Source organism: Drosophila simulans, chromosome 2R (genome assembly GCF_016746395.2).
Source record: "Drosophila simulans strain w501 chromosome 2R, Prin_Dsim_3.1, whole genome shotgun sequence".
In the NCBI taxonomy this organism is placed as follows: Eukaryota; Metazoa; Arthropoda; class Insecta; order Diptera; family Drosophilidae; genus Drosophila; species Drosophila simulans.
This window is the reverse complement of record NC_052521.2, coordinates 19,699,523-19,714,344: the sequence shown is the minus strand read 5'-3', so window position 1 is coordinate 19,714,344 and position 14,822 is coordinate 19,699,523. Positions and strand designations below refer to the sequence as shown.

General features: G+C 44.8%; 3 protein-coding genes across 6 annotated transcripts in view; 1 reads left to right on the top strand and 2 right to left on the bottom strand.

Annotated features, from left to right (window-relative positions):
* Positions 1–22: 22 nt before the first annotated feature.
* Positions 23–727, bottom strand: LOC6735714. Its single transcript, XM_002082594.4, has 2 exons — positions 576–727; positions 23–510 (listed from the first exon to the last, which is right to left on the bottom strand). The coding sequence occupies exons 1-2, from the start codon at positions 613–615 to the stop codon at positions 203–205; spliced, it is 348 nt and encodes a 115-aa protein (XP_002082630.1). The 5' UTR covers positions 616–727; the 3' UTR covers positions 23–202.
* Positions 728–906: 179 nt separating this feature from the next.
* The window catches only part of LOC6735712 (zinc finger CCCH domain-containing protein 18), a 64,464-nt gene continuing 50,548 nt past the window's right edge, over positions 907–14,822 (top strand). For 2 of the 4 annotated variants that reach the window (XM_016181369.3, XM_016181367.3), the window contains exons 1-3: positions 907–1,095; positions 1,863–2,243; positions 6,230–7,806. In XM_016181369.3, coding sequence (XP_016029088.1) covers positions 6,241–7,806 — 1,566 coding nt within the window. In that variant the 5' untranslated portion in view covers positions 907–1,095; positions 1,863–2,243; positions 6,230–6,240. Of the gene's footprint in view, positions 1,116–1,862; positions 2,244–6,229; positions 7,807–14,822 lie in introns of all 4 variants that reach the window. The other 2 variants (XM_016181366.3, XM_039292450.2) reach the window with 2 other exon arrangements.
* Positions 10,835–13,026, bottom strand: LOC6735713 (esterase B1). Its single transcript, XM_002082593.4, has 2 exons — positions 12,828–13,026; positions 10,835–12,764 (listed from the first exon to the last, which is right to left on the bottom strand). The coding sequence occupies exons 1-2, from the start codon at positions 12,872–12,874 to the stop codon at positions 11,111–11,113; spliced, it is 1,701 nt and encodes a 566-aa protein (XP_002082629.1). The 5' UTR covers positions 12,875–13,026; the 3' UTR covers positions 10,835–11,110.

Below are 14,822 nucleotides of genomic sequence, written 5' to 3'. Positions count from 1 at the left end.
TTTTAGTACTTCATTTCTTTTCTCCTTTGGCCTCGTTGAAAACTGAATTCGAAATAAATGCTCTTGACCAAAAAATCTCATCAAAGTTCCTCTCATTTGAAATCATCAAAACCTCATCGTCTTCTCCTTTCATTTTCTTATTTATGAACGCGTTGCAATTCTTCACAGCTGGAAAATATATCAAAAAAGAACATATATACGCCTATGAAAGGAGTCCAATCCATCCGGCAATGGTCTCGATAAGAAACCTCATTGTCCGGACATAATCCATTTCTGAACTGTTCTTGGAGTTCTGAGAATTCTTGCTGTAAATGTTCGAGTTTCTCTTTTCCGGGATCTCCCTGTCCACATTTGCAATGAGATGTTTTGTGAAGTGCGGAATATTGTGAAGACCAAAGGTAATATTTTCGTTCTCCAACAGGAATTCTTCGGTTTTCATAGTAACAGAATTATTTGGCTCTGCCATTTCCCCACATAAATCATTGGGAAAAGGTGCTCCGAGTGTGATTCCTAAGCCCGCAAGGAAAATTCATTAGTAGAATTCCTTTTATATGTATGTATTACCAATTGCTAACCGAAGAAAAGGAGTAGAATAAAAATCACTATTGAGTGCATTTTCAGAGCAAATTATTTCTGTTACAATGGATTTTGGGTTGAGTTGTGAGGCCAACGTATGCTGCTTGGAATGCTTAGTTTGACGCTTAATCAGAACAATAGATGTTAAAGATTCAAATTTAATTTAAATTTAAATATTTGAAATTTATAAATCCCGTTATGTTACATTTTTGAATTGCGCGCCCAAATCGTCCACAAACGCGTTAGCACATAACTCAATTTGAGTCGCCTGTGAGTAACAGCTGATCCGCTGTGCTTCTTCTTTCAACCCAGCCAATCACAGCACGAAATCCAGCGATGTGGCAACACCGCCGGCCAGGTGGCAATTCTGCGTCGCAGTGTGCACACACTGGCCGCCACTGCTGGTTGGATCTTCTTCTTGCCACTGCTGCAATTATATATCGCTGTTCCGTCGTCTCCGCCGATCCAACTCCGCGCAAAAAACCGCACATATATCGCTCAACGGCCCGCGAATAATCCGTAAATATTGCAATTGCACGGTGGGCGCAGAAAACACGCCAAAATAAAAGGCCCAACACAAAACAAACGGAAACTCACACGGACACACGCACACACATGCAGGCGAGCAGCTGACGCCGGCAGAGGCAGTGCAGCAGCAGCGGCAGAGCAGCGACAGCAGCAACAAGCAACAAAAGCAAAAGGCAAACAATTGGATAAGCGCTATTAAGGTGTTAAAACGGCAGCCAACTTAACAGTCCAAGAGTTCAGCTTGAAAAGCTAACGGTTCCAAGGTCGCAGCGCGAGAAAATCGAAAAAAAAACACGGGCTATTTAGCCGTCTTGTTGTTGTTTTCGCTGCTGCAACAGTTGCAGCGTATGCGTATGTGTGTGTGTGTTGTGTGTGATTGTGCGATCGCCATCGTTCGTCTCTCTCGCACTTGCTGCAAATAGTCGCCGGTGAAATGGTGTCGCCTTTCGCTGCTGACGCCGACGTCGCTGCCGACGACGGCGCAGAGACCACCACTGTGGCAATGAAACGCAATTTGTTGTTCTTGTTTCTGTAAAAATGTTTACAATGCGATCAAAATGCACTGGCAGAAATCGAGAGTGATCAGCATCAAATTAAGCTCATTAAAATTTGATATTCTTAAAAGCGTTGTGACAAAGTTTATAAACACACCTTTAAGTTTAAAACACATAATAATAAAATATAATCTTACTAGCGCAAAATTCATTTTCTTATTTTAAACGTGTAATAGTGACCGAATATTTTGGAATTCTTTTTAGATTGTTCACTGAAACATAAAATCGAAACCCTATTTTTATCAGCTCAACATGGGTAAAGTGAACTTCATAGGAAAACCATGAATAATACCGTAAATGCTCAATTCAAAATTTGAAAATCCACTAGTGCTCTTAATAGCTTCAAAAGCAAGTGAAGAAATTTAGAATAAAGAGTGTGATAACCGAAAGAAACACCGAGAAACGCCGAGGAAAGTCTAGAAAAGTGCCTGAAACCAAATGTGTTTGCCCCGAAGTTAAATCCCTTCGATCCGCCCAAATCGGCTTTAATTCCCGTAAATCCCCTCTTCCGCCCAATAATTCCGCCACAAAAACAGGCACATGAGTTGGATTAATCGGAGTCAACTGGAATAGGCCGAAGCACAGGTCAGTATCGGAACAATCAGGCCATATCGACTGACATCAATCAGTTGAAACATAAAAATACCGTTTTCTCAATTGAACGGTTCGCCTTGAATCGGTAGAAACCGGTTGCCGGTTACCGGTTCGCTTCAAAATTCAATTAATTTAAATCAATTCAGACCAGACAGTTGGGTTTCGTTTGGTTTCCATCACAAATATCCGCCGCGACCTAACTATTTCTAAAAAAAGGACAATAAAAGATTGCACAATTTCTGGGAAACGAGGAATTTCAAGTGCTGTACAGAAAATCTGACTGATATTTACGCTTTTTAACTGAGGGCATGACGAAAGTAACACGTTTTTTATGGATGACAACTAGCAAAATACGATAACAACTGGAGCTGCTCCAAATATAAGATTCTACTCATGTTTTGATACGGAAAATATGAAAAGAATCTAGTTTACATTATAGGTTGATGAAATTTAAAAGTCTTTAATGATTCATGCGATTTTAAATCCAAATGCCATCGAACGTAATTACAGAATCCTAAGATATTATCATTGACAACTGATTGGGCTGCAACGATAAAATATAAATTATATATTCAATTATTTTATTTGTCCAACGAAATTAAATAATCATTAAAATGGTAATTTAATGAGGCGCTCGCCTTTTGCAGAAAACAAAAGCAAACCTCATGGTGAATAAAACAAAAATCGAAATAAAAGCGATGATTTATACAATAATTAAATATGCATTTCGCACAGGCACACACACACACATGCAGATAGCATTTGGCTTGAACTTTAAAGAGCGACTACGGTTATTAATTTAACCTTTTTATTTGGCTTCACTTGGTTTCATTTGTGTCCAGCAGGTCCCAAAAACCTGAATGCGCTGATGGCCAGCTCCGCAAATCCCTGAGCCCCTCTTAGCTGTCCGGTTTTTTTTTTCATTTTTTGGGCGCCCTTAATGGAAAAAATGTTGAGCGGTCTTTTTGCGATTCTCCTCTCGGCTTAATCCCCTTTTTGGATACCCTAGCAGTAGGACTTATAACTTCGATAAAAGGGTGAAATACTCAAAATATACATATGTACATATATGCACTTATTGAAGTGGATTAAGTATTTGATTTCATACTCCAAATGTTGCATGCTTTTAAGCACCAGTTAAGGTGATTTAAAACCCTTTGTTTTTGGAACTCCATAAGATGCTCCTTATTCCTTGTATGTTTCGATTCATAGCACATGCATAGATGATTGATACTGTGCGTATTCGATAGGGTATTCTTAATTCCGATCCCTACATATACCATTTTATACTCGTTCTCCATTGTTTTTGCGTCTGTTTACGTTGAACTGGGGGCCACTGGAATGGAATGGAGGAGGAGGGTGCCCAAAAGGAAAACGACGTCCTGCCATAAAATTGCATGTCCAAGTTGTTTTATTTGATTATGCGATCGTGTGTGTGTGTGTGGATTTTTGTTGCTGTTCCCCTTTTTTTGCTGCAAGAGTTTATTGCGCGGAATGCTATTTAATAAATTCCATTTTCTCTGTCATTCTGCCGTGTTTTTGTTTTTGCATCGCGGGCAGGATTTATGTTCTTGCTTTTGTTAGCGCTGTTTCCGCTTTCCATCTTGTTTGTTTGCCCAATGCAAATTTAAAAAATTCAATTTCCCTGGTAACTCCAATTGCGTCAAAGGCCAGCCAAAAGTTGCGGAAATGTGAGTTATGAGCATCCGTTGCAATATGCACAGCGTGCTTCTTGGCTGGCTGCGATTTCATATTTCACTGCTGGATTTATTACTAATTTCGACTCCCCATTTTGGCCCCTTTAATGCAGTTTACTTCCCGCGGCGCTCGCTTTTCCTTGGGGAAAAACTGGCACAGGAATACTGGAATAGATAAAAAAACGACGAACAATAAAGACGGCAAAACTTAAGCACCTTAACTCACTTTTGCCAGCTCTCAACTCCACAGCAGAAACTCGCAGAAAAGAACTCGACATATAATCGAGAGGAGAGCGAACGAAAAGAATTTCAAACTACGCTAAAAACTTTCCCGAACAACGCAACTTTTTCTTGCCCCACCCACCACGACCACCCCGCCTCGAAAACTTTTCCAATGTTCCTGCACTCGTTTTGTTATTGTTATTGTATGCAACTTCCGCCACAGCTATAACTATAACTATGGAATAGGAAAGTCGAAAAAAATACAACAAAAAATACAGCCAAGAACATCGACGATAAGCGGGAGTTCAATGGTTAAAGCCGGGCATTTTCCGCATTTGGGGGAAAACTTTAAAAACTGGTTCGCTGCGTTTTCTATTTCACTTGTTCTCGGGCTGCTGCCACGCCCTCAAAAAAACAAAAGCAAGGACATGGGGGCCATAAAAATGTTCCTTCGGGCTGCTGGGAGGAGGAAAACAAAAACTTTTAAAAACAACTGCACGGGGAGGAAAAACAGGCGCAGGTGGGCGGCAACAAAAGCAACAATGTTCAAGTGCAGGCACTGGGAAAACTCGGGAAAACACACTCGAGGTCAGCTCAATAGGAGAGGCTTTTCAATAATAATAATAATAATAATAATATGTGTTCTCATAACAAACATCTGTAAGAAAACATGTATAATATGATAAATAATATTCAACTTATTCAGTTAAAGTTAACATAGCAAGCCAAACACAACCATTATTTTAACCACAACTGTGTGCCCAACATACTGGAAAACAAACAAAAACTCGGCTAACAACTCTTAAAAGCTGGCACCAGGAAAAATGAGGGGAAAATACAAAATATGAGCGCTCCAAACTGCATTTTCCCACAACAACAATTGCACGGCCCTGCAGCAAATGCAACCGAGTCAAAAAAATCAATATAATGCGCATAAATAAATTAAAAATAATTGCAATACGAGGAGAAAAACTTCCGTTTTGCATGCCTTTGTTGTTTACATTATGCAACTTTATTATGGCCACTCGAAATTACTGCTGGCGAATTGCACGCATTTTTGTAAATAAATAATACAACATTTAATTAGTGGGGTAAATATTATGATTGCATAATTTGGATTAAAAAACAATCCAGTTGCAAAATAGCGCACTCTGCTCAACTGTTGTTGCCATCTGCCATCATGATGGGAATCGCTAAACGAGGGCAGCACAAAATTGTTTAGCGAATCTATACTATAGTATACTGCGGTATAGTATGTACTTGATAAAGCGAATTAGCACCACTCGGATCTGGTCCGTGGCATAAACAAATAGCCGATATATTTAGCCAGGCGTCCGACCGGATATATCTGGAACTCCGAAGTGCAAAAAAGTTCGTAAATCGCGGGGCTTTCCTCCCCCCGCCGATTTTCATTTCTTTCCGTTCCGCTCGTTATCAGGCCTCTATGTACATATGTATATATATACTCTGCTGATCTTTCGAGTGGCCGACTTGCGTCACATGTCTGAAATTTACATACACATTAATGAAAACAAATGCGAGCGGCGGAGTAAATCGAATCAAATAAAATCACGGCGACTCAGAAACAAGAAGCAACGTCCGACAAATCGTCGCATCACTTTAACATGCAAATCACACATCCTCCTCCTCCTCCTCCCACTTCCATCGGAGCAAAAATATACACTTCCCACATTGATGCCCACTGGGCTCAGAGATCATGATCGCAGAGCGATGCGGGTTATCGCGGGACCCCAGCTCAAATAGGCTATCACCAGCGGCAATCGCTCGATTAACGAGCATCCAACTTTCAATCACCAACTGGAGGCGGGTCTCCCAGAAATTCGAAGGAATTAAGGGTCAATAGAAGTCTATGTGGCGTATTCTGAACACAGCATTAAAATCCTCTCCAACTTAAAGTACTTTCATTCCCATAACTGTGTTATTTAAGAGATCTTTTAAACAAGATCCTATAATTAAGTTAGGGGTCTTAAAGATTGTGGTCTGATATGTATCCAACTAATAATACCCTTCTAATAATACCCTTTCTTCCGATTACAGCTGCTAGTACTATGGAAAAGGCGAAGGCGTACATCAAAAATGAACTCCGCGGTGGCAGCCAGCAATCCGAGCCAGCAACCACGCCGAACCCGACCTCTCCGGCCTCGGCGCCTGGAACACTCCAAGCGACCAGGCAGTCCTATCCGCCCGTGGAGCTGATGCCCTCACCCGGAGCGGCAGCCCATCGAAGCTCCCGGACTCCGGGCGAGCAGTACCACTTCGGCTATCAGCCGCATCCCGCTCAGCATTACCATCCGGGCGCCAAGTCGACGGGCAGAGCCTCGGCCCCACCCGACAACCATCATGTGCCCATGACCATATGCTTTGTGTGCGGCGGACATGGCAGCTTTGAGCCGCAGCCCCTGAGGATTCGCCACAATGCGGAGCGGCCTTCAGAGTCGTATTTCCCCTTTCTGGAGCGCCATGAGCCTCCGAATGGGGTGCCTGGTGTGGTGCCAGGCCAGGAGTACGTGTGGGCCTGCATGCTCTGCTTTCGATCCTTGAACGAGCAATGGGATGCCTACGAGCGACAGAAGAAACCCCTGCTGCAGCGCATCTACCACATGAAGCGGGTGGACGGCAAGGGCTACATAGGAGCCGATGTGGCCACCCAAAGCGAGTACGCCGCCCAGGTGCTGGGTCTGAGTGCCGAGCATCTTACCCAGAATGGCCTGGTGGAGGGGCACGGCGATCCCTACGCGCTGGCACGCCACTACTCGCCGCAGCAGACGTCACACCACCACCACAGTACCTCTAGGAATGCCTCACCCTCGCCAAATCCCAGTGCGTCCGGCGGTGGTGGTGGTGCGGAATTTTATCCCAGGAATTCGACGCCGTCGAGCAACCACAACAGATACCTGAGCAGGCCGCAATCGCGGGACATGCCCGTGGCCTCGCCCACATCACGACCGCCCAGCGAACCACCGGCCATGAAGTCCGCCGGCTATGCGCAGCAGAAGTTCAAGCTGAGCCCGGCACCGCCGGCTGGCTATCAAGGCCAGGCGCCGTATCATCCCGCCCAGTACCAGCAGTTGCAGCAGCAGACGGCTGCCTATCACCTGCTGCAGCAGCAGGTGAACGCTGGCGGCGGAGCAGCGGAGTCGGCCCACTACAAGGGCAATCCCTACGGTGCGTTGCCATCGCCTGGCAGCGGTCCACTGGGCCCTCGTGCTCCGTCAACGCTCGAAGATGACAATGCCACCGTGCTGGATTTGCGGAACTCCTCCAATTCCAGTGCTCCGCCGGCACCGCGACATGTTGGCAGCACTGCGCCCGTCTCCCAGCCAATTCAGCCGCAGTCGGAGGTGGGTATACTGGACCTGTCCATGCCGGACAAGAACTCCATCACCGAGGTGTGCTACGTGTGCGGCGATGAGCAGCGCAGAGGCAGCCTCATCGAGCTGAGCACCGTTAAGCCCAGGGAAACGGGTAGACCCGGACCATCTGTGCCGTACTTCCCACTCTTCAACGAGCAGCATCCGCGGCCAGCACGTTCGCGTCCCAAGGATCCCCGCGGCATGATCCAGGCCTGTCTGCCCTGCTACGAGGACCTCATGCAGCAGTGGAATGTCCACCAGGTGAGTTTGCAATGCAAATACTCGGCTTCCTCATTGGCATACATGCATATGGAGCAGATTCATCCGGTGTCGCCAGCGGGCAACCATATCCAATTGATATTTCGCCTCGCAATGGGTGGGCATGTGATTCCAGTTAAGGGATTTAAGATGTCGCAGCTCGATGGTTGTTAACTTGCGATGCATGAAACCTAAATGGAGTATTGAAAATCATCCATACTTCATTTAGTTTTCACACTTATCGTGTTAACAGCGATAGAGATATACTTTATAAGCATTTAACAAAATGGTCAAACTAAAGTCCTGTGGACTCCGAAATCCAGACAAGCATCTCATCCCAGAAGCTTTCCATGGGGTTAACTCCCCGAATGCACCATGTACACGCCCATGAAATGTATGAATATGCAAATAGAAATGTTTATGGATGCTGGCAAATACGTGCATACCAGAGCTTTTCAAAATATTTTGTGAAAATTTCAATATTGTTCACTCTGGCATAAATAATGGAATTCAATAAAAATGGTTTGGTTGAAAGGGGCGGGGCGGGCACACGCTGCGTAGAAAGGAAGTGGAAATGCAAAAGCAAACATTTGCAACAAAATAACAAAAAAAAAAAATGAAATACAAGAGGCGAAACAAAATTACGAGAGCAGTTTCAGTTTTTCGCGTCGCACGAATCAAAATAAACAAAAATATGGCCACGGCATCCAGTGCGGATGAGGATGACGGTGGTGGGGATGGGGTCCATAACGATGATCATCATGATGTTGGCGCCATGCAGATTGACCCGGGAGTAAGGCGCTCCACTGTGCGAACGATTAATCAGTGGGGTCGTCGTCGTCGCAGCCTCCACTCGCATATATATATATATATATACTCCATGGAGCATTCCCCTTGCTCCCCTCGTAAAGGGGGCATTATCATCATCCTCGGACGCTCCACACCAGTGGTTTGGGGATCGGGGCGGTGTCACTGGGGTGAGCAGACGCAGCTCGTAAAGGCGGCGAATGTTGTGGGAATTTTGACCGCAGGGTCGCTTGTGTTTCTGATTAAATTTTAATAGCTTTCCGCGATTATTTCGCTTCTTTCGTTTTGTTTCGCATTTCGCTGTCGCGTTTTTTTTTCTTTTTTTTTTGTCGCTTTTTCTCTTATTTATTTGTCTTTCGATTTTATTTCTGAATGCGAAAATGTATTTATAAATTTGAGACATCGCCCTGGTTTCGCGCTCATTGATGATAGTGCTCGGTGGAGCATGCGGCTTGGGGATTGGGGCACGAAAGTTGGTATCAGTGGGCTTCTTAGTATTCCTCGAATGATTCACGATTGGCGTTCATTTAGCGGGGAGTTCTGCCAGAAACAAACTTTTACTTAAGTTGCCTGAATTCATTTAAATAACTTACAAAATAAGTTAATGGGTAAATTCATTGTATAAGTTATATGAAGTAGATTTTCATGCAGGCATACGTTTGTAGCTCAAAAGTAACACAAGTAGCTTAATTTTATGTAATTCTGGCTCCACCTTCTTTTTTAAAAAATACGCCTGCTCCACACGCAACCAAACCCGCAAATGGAAATTAATTTGTTAAGTTTGAGTGCACACACGATCGCCACCCACAATCAACCATCACCACCCACCGCAATCGCCTGCCCGCGGCACGGAACCAAAACAATTTGAATTTTAAATTCAGAGCCGAGCCGAGAAATTTGCAACATGCTATAAAAATGCAAAATTCACAGCTGGTGAGACGCTGCCCCCTTTGTGGGTGCGCGGGGGAAGGGGGGAATGCGATGTGTAAAATGCCGGATAAATAATTAAATGCCATTAATTGGAATTGTGTAAATTTCGCAGGAAAAAGTAAAGCCCAAACGAAAATAAGCGATGGAAAAAATGAATGCCCGCGAAACAATAAATAAATAAATAAAGGCAAATAAAATGGCAAATGCTGCAATGCGGCGAGGAGCGTGAGAGGTGCGCCATGTCCAGTGTCCACTGTACGCTGTCCAGTGTCCAGTGACCAGCCTATTCAGGGAAATGCTGGATGAATAAATAATCAAACTGGGAAAATCATACTGGGCCGGGGCGACGAGACAAATTAATTAAATTTAACCCAGTAAACTATGGAAACTCTCCGTTGGCTGGCTGCCAGAAAAGCTGGCCAAAGCAAAACGAGCCTACGCACCAACCGCCTCATTTTCCGCCACTCCCTCCCCCCGCATTTTCCATTCAGCGAAAAGTGCGAAAAGCAATTTAAATATTTATGCTCAAAATGTATGTATTTAAAGCAGCGCCAGTGAAGCCAAACAAAATCAAATAATGAACGAAATAAGAAAATTTCAATCGATCCGTTGGTCTGGCGCGCTGCCAGAACCGAAATAAACTAAAGCCATAAACTATATCTAGATAAGCTATAAACAATTGTATAAACAAATCGATTTCGATACCCTCTAAAATCGGAAAATGCACAGGGCCTATATGCGAATTGCTTATTGTTAACAACTTTTATGGGACATATTCAAATTCGTTTTGAAATAAACATTTATTTCAGGCTAAAGATATCGGAAAGGGAAATTTCATTTCCGTTTGATAAAAACCAATATTTATATATTTATTTTCACCAGTGCTAATTAACCTTATTTTGCTTGCCTAAAAGTATAAATCAAATTTATGTTTGCCGTGGCATTCGAAAAAACTCACACAAAAGTTTTCAATTCCTGTGAATAGCCATCAAAAATGGCAAAATTCCTTGAAATTTAATTGTTATTTAAACATTTCATAAATTTATGAGCTCGTAAATGGGCTGAAAAAATAGAAGAGAACCGCAAAAGCGTAGGAATTATAAGATTGACAACAATGACCTGCGGAATTCCCTTGGCTCCCAAGAAATTCCTGGCATTTTGCCCAAAAGTCAATAAAAGAAACGCAAACACGACCCAGACACTAGATCCAGTTAAAACGGGCTGCGAAATCAATTCCGGCCGAAAAACGTTGTCATAAAAAAGAAATAAAATGCATGAGCATAAATTAAGCAAATAATTTGTGGTATGGGATTCTTTTATAGGTCAATTCTTGTGTCATATTTAAAAAAAAAAGAAATGCTCTGCGCTTTAAGCAGATGATATCAGACGGTGATTAAATTCCACTGACATGCGTAGCATATGGTTACAATTTTTCCGTAGTTTTACTAATAGAATGTATTTATTAGGCTAGTAAATGTTAAGTTTGAAGTTTCACAGATGCAAACACAGAGGGATAAATTCATATAAAGCTAACAACAGATTTCCCGAACACACATATTCCAAAGTCTCCTTAGTAGAGGCTTTCCCTGGTGTAAAAACTATCCCAGACAACAAACTGTTTGCTCTCCGGCAGCGGAATGAACTCCAGGCCATCGGCAATGTTGAGGCAGTTTTCCACGCCACCCGGACGCAGTGGATCCCACTTGACGGGAGCGATAATCTCGCAGTTGGGATCGCCGGTGGTGGCGAATGAGGTCCACATGCCCACCAGTCGCTCAATGGTGCGGTACTCGGGCGAATTCTTGTCCAGCTTACTGGAGAGTATGCCGTAAAACATGTAGGAAATGTCATCTGCGTGGCACACACCCCTCACCTTTTTGCCGCACTTCAAGATGCGATAGTGATTAAAGTGTGGCGAATCCATATCGAATCGGTAGAGATACGTGGGCAAGTTGGTGGCATAGGCCAGGCGAGCGAGCAAGGTGCGATGGATATCGTGCCAGAAGTTCTTGATGCTCAGAATGTGGAGGCACTCGTAGAGCTCCATGCTGGCCCGGTCGGGGTCGTCGAAGTAGGACTTCTTCAGCCTCCTCACCATCTCCGCCAGCTCATCCTTGTCAATGGCGTCGCGAACCTGCTTGGGTATTATGGCCTCGAAGGCACTCAGCATGTAAAGCGGATCATCCAGGGTGGTGCGATAAGAGAAGAGTCCTTCGAAAGAGGTTCCGCCTATGATCATGGGAATGGAATTGCCCCAGGCGCTGGACAGCTGCTCTTGCTGCGATTTTGGGATCACGCAATCATCGCCAACATATGGCTCGATTACCGGGGCAAAGGCCAAGATCTCGTAGTCGCGCTGTTCCTCCTGCGTTACGATTGAATTGCAGTACTGGGCCAACTTGCTGGCCGGGATCTGCTGGAAGAACTCCAACAGTTCCTTCTCGCTCTCCAAGTTGCCGGCATAGCCCAGTTCCTTGCCCAATCTCTGTGGCCACTTTCGATCCGGTTGCGTGGCCCAGGCGCACAAAGCTGAACCGGACTGAACGATGGCGCGGTGGAAGAGTCCTCTGGCCTGCTCCGTTTGCATAAGGATGTGCGTGGAAGCTCCGCCAGCCGATTCGCCGAATACGGTTATGTTCTCGGGATCGCCATTGAAACTGGCTATGTTCTCCTTGACCCAACGCAGTGCCTGGATTTGGTCCTTCAGACCCGCATTTCCAGGTATCTTGAGCTCCTTGTCCTTGAGACTCAGGAAGCCCAGCACACCCACCCGATAGTTGATGGTGACCAGTAGGATATCGTGCTTCATAAAGTAATCCGGTCCATAGAGATCCCGCGAGGCTCCGCCTACTTGAAAACCCCCACCGAAGATCCAGACCATAACGGGCAGTGGTTTCGGTGACTCCAGCTTCTTGGCGTAGACATTTAGGTAGAGGCAATCCTCGGATCCTTCGGCAGTGTTGGTGATGGAGTTCCTCTGCATAGGCTGCTCCCTGGCATAGGTGCAATCCCTGACGCCCTGCCACGAGCTCGGTGGTTGGGGAGCGCGAAAACGCAGCTCACCCACGGGCGGCTGGGCAAAGGGAATGCCCTCGAAGGAGTAGTAGAGTTCGCCATCGTAGAGCGTCCTGCGCTGCTGACCCTTCAGCTGGCCATATTTGGTGGCCAGCTCCTTGGTCTGACCCGTGCCCAGCTTGTACTGAACCACCTTATGGCCAATAACCCTGAAAGAGAAGAGCAGTCATGATGACTCATCGGTTCGGCCAGCGTCTGAACTTCGCACTCACTTGGCGCCCAGTTTCAGCTTGTCACTAAAGCTCACGCGCAAATCCATTGCTTCCTAATCTCAACTGTGGTACTTACTAAGTATTATATTAATAATATTATGTGTACGCACTACCAGCTACTTTGGCCGCAATCCTCTCTGGCACTTCCAACGCGCTCGAACGCCAGACAGAGACTGAATACGGTTCTCGCTGCTCCAGTTGATGATAAAATTGTTTAGATAGTCCCATAGCCGCGCCCTCAAGTGGGGGCCAGTGGGGCGACCATAATAATTACCACTGTTCGGGACTCACTCAGCCGGTGGGTCGTGCAAATGCGTCGTCCATATGCGGATCAGTAGATAGTAAGCACCGAACCTCATGGAAAAGCCTAATTCAGTTCGAACACAGCTATATTTGGGTAGGAGAACTGATAAGATTCGACTGGCCGATTGGGCTGGAATCACATATTTTGCTAAATACTGCCACACGGAGATTAAAAAGTGCAGTTAAGCGAAAGTACCTGGCATACTGTCAAGGTTAATGGAGAGATAAATGTAAGATGGGTTTAGGGAACCTGCCTAATGGAAATTTTATCATAGGTAATGTGAATGAATATTTAATGATTTGAGTCAACAACTTAAAATGCGATACTTCGCATACTTGCTTTCAGACACTTCTGTTAGAGATAATCATGTTATCAGTTGCTGTGTACTTAATCTATATCGTATGTACGAGTATTATTACTTACTATCGATGTTATGTTCGCCATGCAAATGATATCTTATAGATACGAATGGCCTGAAGTATTTACAGCTCAGTGGATACTGCATACCGTATGTTCATCCTGTTTAACCCAAATAGTGCCTAAAATACCATATGATTGTCAACGATCCGACGGATGCATAGTGTATAATTAAATTCCGCAGAACGGGCGAAGGAGCACAGAAAACGTGGCAGTCATTAATTAGGCATTACAATGCTCCTTCGAGTCGCTGGCTTTGCATTTGAGCAGCTTTTGCCTCGGCAATTCACTCTTTACATTTGCGCCAAACAACGATGACGCTGGTGATGACTTAAGAGGCTGAGTGGGCGGTTGGGTGAAAGGTGGCTGGAGTGGCAGGAGTGGGTGGAGTGGCTGGAGTGGATGGTTTCCCTGACAACGGGCACCATTCCGAAGGAGAGTCTCCTGCGGCTTTCGTCTGTCTGGTCGCCTTGGTTGGTTGGCTGGTTGGCCTCCCTCGTTGTTTGTGCATTAGTTAATGTGATTATTTCACACTTCGTCTGTTCTGAACTAACATTTAATTTGGCTCTAGCTCCTCTTGCTTTCCTTTCGCTCTTTTGTTTGTTTCCCTTTGCTTGGCCAGTATCATTTGTTTGTTTGGCCGCCAGTGCTGATGTGTGTGGGTTTACTTAACTTTTGTTATCACTTAAGATGCGTTCAGTACCATTCTACTCGTGCTGCATCTACTTATGGCCCTGAAATATGTACTAAGAACTGAGACTTTCCTTAAGTCAATTGCTTAAAGCCCTTATGCTTCCTGCCTCTGAATTAGATCTTGGCTTAAAACATTCAACCCCATTTTGGGCACAATTCAATTTCGTTAGCTATTTCGCCTACATTGTTTCCGCTTTTGCTGTTGCCAGGTGGATTATTGGGTCTCCGAGTGTGTCTGAGTGCATTCCCCCACACTCCACACACTCGCATTCCGGCCCCCAAAGTACCCACATTGTGCAAATTCGTGCTGCACTGTTGGTGTTGCCATCGACTAAATAAATAAACATTGCAATCTATGTTGGAGAGCGTTTGTGTTTGGCTGTGTTGCTGTTTTCTTATTTGCTCCGCTTTTCAGCTCGGCGCCATTGCAATTGCAAACAGGCTACGCATTTGTCTATATCCATCCACAGTGGACACCAGCTAGCTTGAACTTATTAGCAATACAATATATTCAGTGGGGCCTTAGTTTCTTGCATGTTTTGGTTGGCTCAACTTGCGTTCGTGCTACATAGGTTTCACTG

Bases quoted from the DNA above. Each gene is read 5' to 3' on its own strand.
- LOC6735713 (XM_002082593.4), bottom strand. From the start codon at position 12,874: ATGGATTTGCGCGTGAGCTTTAGTGACAAGCTGAAACTGGGCGCCAA. The intron at 12,765-12,827 runs GTGAGTGCGAAG...CTTCTCTTTCAG, and splicing joins AAGCTGAAACTGGGCGCCAA to GGTTATTGGCCATAAGGTGG.
- LOC6735714 (XM_002082594.4), bottom strand. From the start codon at position 615: ATGCACTCAATAGTGATTTTTATTCTACTCCTTTTCTTCG. The intron at 511-575 runs GTTAGCAATTGG...TTGCGGGCTTAG, and splicing joins TATTCTACTCCTTTTCTTCG to GAATCACACTCGGAGCACCT.